Source organism: Rhipicephalus microplus, chromosome 2 (genome assembly GCF_043290135.1).
Source record: "Rhipicephalus microplus isolate Deutch F79 chromosome 2, USDA_Rmic, whole genome shotgun sequence".
In the NCBI taxonomy this organism is placed as follows: Eukaryota; Metazoa; Arthropoda; class Arachnida; order Ixodida; family Ixodidae; genus Rhipicephalus; species Rhipicephalus microplus.
In genome coordinates this window covers 121,730,457-121,739,855 of record NC_134701.1, presented here as the reverse complement: position 1 = coordinate 121,739,855, position 9,399 = coordinate 121,730,457, and the positions used below count along the sequence as shown (strand labels likewise).

The 9,399-nt window shown below is 48.7% G+C and overlaps 1 protein-coding gene across 2 annotated transcripts; it reads left to right on the top strand.

Moving 5' to 3' along the window:
• The first annotated feature begins 5,379 nt into the window (after nucleotides 1-5,379).
• Nucleotides 5,380-8,349, top strand: LOC142796353 (uncharacterized). Of its 2 annotated transcripts, none has more exons than XM_075886738.1 (3): nucleotides 5,380-6,827; nucleotides 7,498-7,542; nucleotides 8,093-8,349. In XM_075886738.1, the coding sequence occupies exons 1-3, from the start codon at nucleotides 6,731-6,733 to the stop codon at nucleotides 8,257-8,259; spliced, it is 309 nt and encodes a 102-aa protein (XP_075742853.1). In that variant the 5' UTR covers nucleotides 5,380-6,730; the 3' UTR covers nucleotides 8,260-8,349. The 2 variants fall into 2 exon arrangements, with proteins under 2 accessions (XP_075742853.1, XP_075742852.1); XM_075886737.1 differs by having other exon boundaries at nucleotides 7,420-7,542.
• The last annotated feature ends 1,050 nt before the right edge of the window (nucleotides 8,350-9,399 follow it).

Here is a 9,399-nt window from a genome sequence, read left to right as displayed (position 1 = left end):
CCACCAGCTCCTCCTCGCCATTTACGACGCGCGCCTCTCCCGCAACTCCCGAGGGGAGACTTCAAGGTCGTTGTCCGACCCCGCGGCGGTTTGGACGTAACCAAGCAGACCCCTCGCACGCTTCTAACAGCGATCTCCTCTACGACAGCAGTTTCCCTGCAGGAAGCCCTCGCCCAAGACCAGTTGCGGCTACATCCGACCAACAATACCTTCACACTCAGCACCCCTGTGGAGGCTCGGGCGCGGGCTTATGCCGAGCTCACTTCCATCTCTCTCGGCGCTAGCCGCACAGATGTCACCGCCTACCTCGCTCCTCCCGACGATGCCGTGCGGTGCATTATTCACATGGCCTACAATGATGAGCCACACAGAGAAATTTTGGAGGGACTTGTCCCCTACAACCCGGACCTCCCAATAATTGATGCTCGACCATTTGGGAAAAAGCGATCCCTCCTCATCACCCTGGCCACCGGCCCTCCGCCCAAAGCTATCCGCTTTTGGGCGGGCATCCACACATGTTTCCCCCATCGACCGAAAGTGGAAGCGTGCTACAACTGCCGCCGCATCGGGCACCGCCAAAACGTTTGTCCGGCCCCAGCAAGCAGAAGATGTCATAATTGCGGCGATCAGCATGTTCCAACAGAGCCTCCAACCTGCCCACCGAAATGCATCGTCTGCGGGGACGGGCACCACACCGGGAACGTTGAATGCAAGTACCGCTACGCCCGCCGGCCGCCACACACGACCCAACTAGCGGCCGGACACCAGTCCAGATCCCAGGAGAAGAAACAACCAGCCCCTCAGAAGCCATCGCGCAATGCATCACGCTCCGCCTCCCGTGACCGGAGCCTCAAACCCAAGCAGGACCTCACCTGGGCCGATCGAGCACAAAAATCGCCGCCAGCCCCCGTCCAGCAGACTCCGAACCACAACAACGATGGTGAGCTCCGGGCCCTGCGGGAGGAGGTAAGCCGCCTTAAAGCTATAACACAGCACTCACTAACCCCTCTCACCCCTTCTCTCATACCTTCACCACCCACTACTCAAACGCATGCTAACATCCCTCCCCATCCTCCACCCTCCAAAAAACAACGCACTGATCCCCCAACCCCCACCTCCGGATCGATCGATATCAACGCGAAGCTGAAAAATCTGTCCGACCAATTCGACATGAAGCTCCAGGAACTTGAAAGTCGCATCGAAAGTAAATTCAACGCCCTTATCAGTGACATAACTACAAAATTAGAGGCACGGATAGAACAATGCATGGAAACTATTCTCCAGAGGACGGTTTGCCTTCTAGAGACACGCCTCACACAGCTCCCTCCGCTTGCCCCCCCCTTTCCCCTCACAGAACAACGTGCCGCCACGGATCCCCACACCTCTATTAACGAGAGTCTAACACCGCTCATACATCCCCCTACGCTCCATTATGGCAGCGCGGGCCAATAATAATTCCATTCATATCATAACATGGAACTGCCGTGGCTTTCGGGGCAAGCGCGCGCCCCTGCAGCTTCTACTTCCTACTCTCTCCCCAACGCCCCAAGTCCTTCTTCTCCAAGATACTGCCACACAGGCCACACTTCCTAGTTACAGCTCCACACACTCTGACACCACAAACGCACCCAGAGCGTCTACCCTTGTGCACCGCGCTCTCACATACAAGACACATTACATCCCATCAGACACACCCTGTGTAATAACAGAAATTATCCACCACACACATACCATCCCCTCCATATTTATTGCCAACATTTACCACCCCCCATCCCAACCGATGGCCTCGCTGGATTCCCTCTTCCGGGAGCTGCATCGACTGGCGGGGAAACATCCCTTGCTAATCGGCGGCGATCTCAACAGTCAACATACTGACTGGGGATACAAAACAACTACACATAGAGGTCGCAGGCTTTGGCTGCTCATGCAGAACCTCCAACTCTCCGTCCACAACAACTTTCAGACACCTACACGCATAGGCAACAGTGTCAGTATGGACACTAGTCCGGATCTGGTGCTTAGTCGCTCCCTCCGTACTGTCACATGGACGAGAACACAGCACACACTGGGCAGTGATCACTACATTATACAAGTCACTGTCCCGTTCAAACCACCCCGGCACACATACATGACACACAAACTCATTAAGTGGGACGCTCTTCGTGCTGCGCGTACCACCCGCGCAGACAATCCCATAACCGACATCAACGACTGGGTGGAATCTCTTCAGACTGACATTCAACATCACACGCAACTAATTGAAACCACCACAGACACTCCAACACTAGACAACCGACTCGCTCACCTATGGGATGCCTACCACAGCCTTCTAGAGCGGTGGAAACGGGGTAAACATAACAGGACGCTAAAGAAACGCTTAGCCACTCTACAATCCCAAATCCAAATACATTCGGAGGAGCTGTGCCGCTCCAATTGGGGGCAGGTATGCGACGACATTGCTGGCAGACTGACCACCAAAAGGGCGTGGCATCTCCTCCGACACCTCCTCGACCCATCGCACACGAAAACCACTACCCAGCACCACGTCACCCGGCTTATACACGCACACATGGACAACCCCAATGATCTTTTGGATACACTCCGCGACACCTACACATCGCCCGGCATACCAACTTCTCTTCCCTCATACACAGGACAACCGAATGCCGAACTCGACACAGATATAACCGAGGCGGAGGTCAGAGCCGCGCTGTTTACTCTCCGCACTAAATCCGCACCCGGAGCCGACTTGATTACCAACACAACACTCCGCAACCTGGATGACAAATCGATCACTCGCATAACGGAGTACTTCAACCAGTGTTGGAAGGAAGGAACGCTTCCCCAGTCCTGGCGTCACGCGAAAGTAATGTTCATACCGAAGCCCAACAAACCACTTACACTCCAAAACCTTCGCCCAATCTCATTAACTTCGTGTTTGGGCAAGCTTTTCGAACATGTTGTACTGGCGAGGCTTTCACAGCATATGACAGACCGTGACTTATACCCTCACAGCATGGTTGGCTTTCGCCCCCATTTGTCCACTCAAAATGCCATGCTACAAATCACTCACGACATCTTCGACCCGCTCATTCCGGGCCACACAAAGGCAGTGCTGGCTCTGGACTTATCCAAAGCCTTTGATCGCGTTGAGCATCAAGCGATCCTGACAGCACTTTCTCCACTGAACGTGGGTACACGTACGTACACTTACATTCAGGCCTTTCTCACAGCACGCACGGCCGAACTTCAGTTCGGCCCGCTCACCCACCCAACATACACACTAAAGAGTGTCGGCACCCCTCAAGGGTCCATCCTCTCACCTTTCTTGTTTAATATCACCCTCATCCCCCTAGCTCGACAATTGGCAACTGTTCTTCATCTGAAACATACCCTATACGCAGACGACATCACGCTCTGGTCTACCCATGGCAGTGACGGTGACATACAGGACACCATCCAAACAGCCGCCAACCTAACGCAAAATTATGCAGTTAGCGTAGGACTAACCTGTTCTCCAGAGAAGTCCGGACTGCTCTGCATCCGCCCCAAAAGCCGCAACTCCCCCCCCCCCCATCGTCATCGAACTAGATGGCAGATCGGTACCAGAGGTCGACACCCTCCGGATACTGGGCATGCATATCCAGAGTGATGGGAAGAACACAAACACAATCCGGAGACTCAAGCAGGTTGCAGGGGCGATCTCGCACCTCATCCGCCGGGTCTCAGGCCGTTACCGAGGCATGAAGGAGGGCGACCTATGTCGCATTATTCATGCCTTTGTACTCAGCCGTGTGCTCTACTGCACCCCCTACCTTCAACTCTCTCGCCGCGACACTGAAACATTGGACGCCCTCATCCGTCGGGCATACAAAGTAGCCCACCACCTTCCCATAAGTACACCTACCGATCAACTTCTCAAGTTAGGCCTTCACAACACTATCGGGGAACTTATAGACGCGCACCGCCAAGCACAATACCTTCGTCTCACACAAACCGACACTGGTCGGCATATTCTACATTCTCTTGGAATCCAGATACCCGCCAATGATCCCACATTACTCCCCATACCAAGACCCCTGCACCGCGAACTCCTCATTACACCACTTCCCCGTAACATGCACCCCGACCACCACGATAAACGTCGCAGAGCTCGCGCTAAAACTCTACACCTATGTTACGGCGCCGAACCAGACGCCGTATGGGTAGACGCAGCCTGCATGGGTGATGAAGCGGTCGCTGCCGTGGTGGATCACAACCTCTCTCCCATAGGTACACGCACACTCCCTCCAGACACGTCCCCCGAAGCTGCAGAGGAAGCTGCCATTGCCTTAGCAATCGTAAACACAGAAGCACGGTACGTCTTATCAGATTCAAAAACCGCAATTTTAAATTTTGCACGAGGCCGAGTTCACGTCCCTGCTTTTTGCATACTGGATTCGCCCGCTGCAACCCCGCCCCGTCAAGTGGAGTTGATTTGGGTGCCCGCGCACTGCGGGAGTCCTGGAAACGAGGCCGCCAACCTCTTAGCCCGAGGTTCTTTAAACCGGGCTCCCGCAGCCTCCGATCTGGGATTCACGAAGGACCGCGCGCACACTTTCAACGAGCTGACTCAGGCCTATAGGGCAGCACGTCAGCTATATCCCCCACCGCACAAGTCCCTGAGCAACCGACAGGCAACCCTCTGGCGCCAGCTACAAACTCACACTCTTCCCTCTCCTCTCATTCTATCGCACTATCACCCCCTTTTCCTCACCTCAGCCTGTACCCTTTGCCCTGAACCTTATGCTTCTGCTATACACATCCTTTCTCACTGCCCGGCGGATCCTCCCCCGCGGGCCCTAGAGCACCTAAAGACTTGGGAGGATTGGGAGACCCTACTGCGCTCAGAGGACCCGGTTGAGCAGACCATGGCGGCCGACCAGGCTGCCAGCGTCATGGACCACCACCAAATGAACGCTTGAGCGCAAAGGGGTCGTGCGGGGGCCCGGGAGCCTGCGAGCTCCAAACTCCTCTGTTCAATAAAGTTTTTCTCCTCCTCCTCCTCGGTGCGTGTAAGCAGTGCGGAAAGCTGTGGCAGTGCAATGGTGTACGGTGAAGCGCAGCGAAGCCTGTGCGTCGGTGTGGTTATCAAGCGGGGATCGGCGTCGATGTATCGACGGCAACTAGCACTCGAGAAGCCTGCAATGTGTGTTTGTGTGCCGGTAACAGTTCGTTCGCTTGACTTTCCAGTCTCTCAGTTTGGTGCTGTGCGACATTTCGGATTGACAGCGTTTTGACATGTTACTTGAGTTGAGGATGAAGTTGTAGGCCAAGTACGTACGGAAACGTATGAACTACGCGCTCGGTTCTTGCTTCGCCACTAGTTCGCCCGTACGCTTCTATTTACTTGAGAGCAATGTACTGTTCGGGAGTGAAACGATGTTCGTTGTGAACAGTGGGGCTGTGTTGACGTTCCAAGACTTGTGAACAAGCTGTGCTCGTGTGACCGAAAATCGAAAGACAGCGTTGATAACTGTTTTGCCCTGCGAAGTCGTGGTGGGGCAGCTTGGCGCTTTTGTTTGTTAAGTCGTCACTTCTCCTTTTTGTGATAACCATAGTCCTAGCGCTGTGATGTGATCAACCAAAACTGCGAGATGCTACATTCTGTTGTGGATCGTGTTACTTTGGAAGCGCGCCTAGACTGCTCTTCGGTAACAAATTGAGAGTTCTATGTGGCAGCGAGAGCCCGTGAACGTCAAGCTTCCCTCCAGCCCCCCAAAAAGCAAAGATTTCACCGGTGCCTTGCTTTGGATGAAGTTGTAGGCCAATATCGCCTAACTACAGGTTTCCGAGTTCGTCTGGCCATCGTTTTGCACGGCACTAGAGCCTTGACAACAGCCGGTCATGGCCAGTTCTTACACTTTATCAATGAACGTGCACGCCTGGCCAGCCCTTCATTGCTGTCATTGGCAGCTTCCAGTCTGCAGATGCCCTTTGCCTGTTGGCCGTACTTGGTTCCTTATGACATCGACGGCTACTAAATGCTGCCATCGGTGAGTTCACCTTGCAGAACTAAATTTCACCGGTACTATAATTCACGCAGTTCTATAACGTGTGCAAGTTTTTAAGCCCATCAGATGCAATGTTTCTCTATGGTAAGTTGAAGCATGAAAAATTTACTACTACTGTTATATACATACATATATTATGGAGCAAATACATAAAGAGTTTTTTTGTGATTTGATACAAGTGAGCTCTTGTTTGATTATGAGGTTGGGCCTGTCGATTGACCACGTTTGATAGTTGGAAAGTTAATGTGAATTTATTTTTCAGGAGCCAGGTTGCACTTAAAAATTTATGTTATTTTGGAAAATTAGTTCTATAGACGATTACCACTGTGGTAGTACTATACTTCAGTAGGACATATATATTGCGGTACGTAAATTTTACATGAGGCTTCAGTTTATTTCAAAGTGATTATAGCAGATTTTGGTCACTTTAACGAAGTGATAGCTTCCTCAAATAAGTATTAGAAGTGAGTGCTTTTAATGATTGTTTTTATATATCTCGTTTTTGGCTCTTCACAGATCGCAGAGATTGGTTTGTTAAGGTCCTGTGATGCATCGGTTGCACATTCTGGCACATCAATCCTCAACATTACTTGAAGCACCTGTACAAAAATAGGAAGGACACGTTCTCCCTAACTGTGCAAGCCTTTGTCACTGCTCGGACTGTTATCATTCAGTGGATGTGGCGTGGAAGCATGCATGGCAGCCTCATCTGGAAGGACTGCGATCTGCTTGGGAGCTTCGAGGGCACAAAACTGCGTAACGGCTGGCTGCAAGGTTAGTTTTTCTTTAATATATACGATTACGTGAACACCACTTACTGTGCACAAATTGAAAACCCAAGCATGGTTGCTTTCAGTGGATACGTGTAATATTTTTACACATAATTCTTATTCAACATTTATGGAATAAATTGCAAGATAATTGAGAATGTTGAAAGCTGAAAGCCTGTAGCTTATGAATGAAACTCCAATAATCTGAGACTCAAAAGCTTGTGCTTTGAAACGAGCACAAATACTTTGATTCCTTATTGAGCTCTCGAGCTTGTGACTCCCTCTGTGGATCAAGTGCTCTGGAAGGAAATAGCAAGTGGGTGAAAATTGCCTGGCTGTTCACAACTTGCAAGGAGCAAGACCTATTGAAGAAGCCTGAGATGACATAGGGCCAGTAACTGCATCTTTTACCTAATGTAGCTTTTTCTCTCTCAGTGCTGTTGCTTGTGTTTCAGCTGAACATGTTCACCACGATTGCATAGTGATATATATTTTTCTACGAATTGTACCTGACCTAAGTATGCATTGTTGATCTCTAAAGGTGACGTTTAGTGTGTTTCAAAGCCATGGCTTCTCATTTCTCTGTCTGTGGCTAGCCTATTTCAGCAGCAGAGCGATGCAGCTAGCACACAAGCAATCCAAGTCTTGGAGCGCTCCTTTGGTGTTCTGTGCAGGACACAGCATATCCATCCGGCAAGACACTGGTATCAACAATAATGGTGAGTGTTGGTGGCACCTGTAGGAGCCCGTTGTGTTTGTTGCGTATGATTATTTCCCCTGACGAAGTGCATTTTTGAAAGGTTTTCTTCATTTAGAATAATAGATGTCAGTAACAAGCACACTCATAATCCACAAGTTCTTTGTGTCTTCTAGACTGCCCATTTGCTCCTATATGCGATATGGTGAGCTGGCTATGTCAGACAGCCTTAAAGTTATCAACATTGGCTGTTGTGTTGTAATGCAGTCTAACTTGTGTTTCTTAGTGAACTTATTTGTGGTCTACTTCTCGCACCTAGTGTAAAGTCGAAATAAAAGAAACTCTATTGGCTTTTTATGCCTGTCAGAAGTTTCATGCCTTCATCTATAACATTGTGGTTTTGCTCTTGTATCATAATAAATATATTTTCAGCCTTCACTGTTTGTGTGTGTGTGTGTTGAGGCTTGTCATTGGCTTCTGAAAATACAATATCTGTAAATATGAGCACATAATTGACAACTATACACTCTTGCATGTAGCATGGTTGTAACAATGATCTGTATTTTTCTAAGTTCCAGCAGTAACAAGGGGTTCGGTGCTCCACGGTCATGTACAGTGTATCAAGAACAGAGCACAGAAGACCAACAAGTATAAAGGAACTGCAAGTGACTGTTCTCCTGCTCAAAGTTTACAACAGCAGAAAGAGCACATTGTGATGTCAGAAGCAGCTGCTGCTTAACTTCTTAGCAGTGCATTATTCAGCAGTTCCTTTGCTTGCATTCGAAATTATTTAAACTTTGCATGAAAGATACCAAACTATGACACTAATTTAAAGGCTGCTGTAGGGTTAGTAGGCAAATATTTTTGAGCTAAAGTTTTTAATATGTGTATTAAGTGCCTGTGTGCCTCTACATTTACATGCCATATATCACAGCATCCATGGTCGCCAATGGTAACTGTGTTTGCATTCTTTGTAGTACAAGAAGTAAAGCCATGGATGCAATAATCATGTACTTAGTCGATGTAATCCTTCAGTGTACACTCACTCGTATAGCACCAATGATGCCATGAGTGTATAAGCTCTGGGAAGTGAATCTACGTGGATTATTTTATTTGGAAGGAAGAGGATCATCACTACTCCTAGTATATCTTAACAGTAGATTTTAGTGCATGGGTATTATCCCAATGTCTGTCCGTCCTTCAATAGTCTACTTATCTACTGTGTAAGTGTAACTTTTTCAATGTATACTTTGCTCGGATAGGTTTGTTCATAATGTAATGCAAGTGACTTATCATCTATGCAGCTCTACCCAGACTAGAAATAAAAGTATTTGTTTTTATATTTAGCATTAGCATGCATTCACTTGTGTTTTTCTAGGTGCCTGTACAATAGTTTAGCCCTACAAAAGTGCTGGTATACTCTAATATTGAATCTGGCATCTTAAAATACTTTGTTAGTGGAAGTAAGAATGTGTTTACAACCAATATTACTATCCTCAGATGAACTGTGAAAACTCTGTGAAAATTTATTTCCATTTTTTGAGCTTTGTGAAGGCAAATGTTGTTATGTTCTTTTATTGTGGTCCCTGTTTCATGCAAATGACACATAATTACTTTGCAGTGGCATAGTATTAGTTGTTATTTTACACATATGTGCTGAGCAACATTGCAGTTGAGGCCAGCAGCAAGACATACATGCAGTGCACTGGAGCATCACCTCACATAGTGTACAGTCTTTGCCCACCAGTAAACTCAATATTTTTCACGCAGACTAATAGACAGCTGTGTGGGAACTGTGTTGATGTGCAAACTTTGAAGTCTTCTTGAGGAGTGTTTTTCATCATTTTTGTTCAAGTGAAGTAGCTACCCAAGGCCCCAA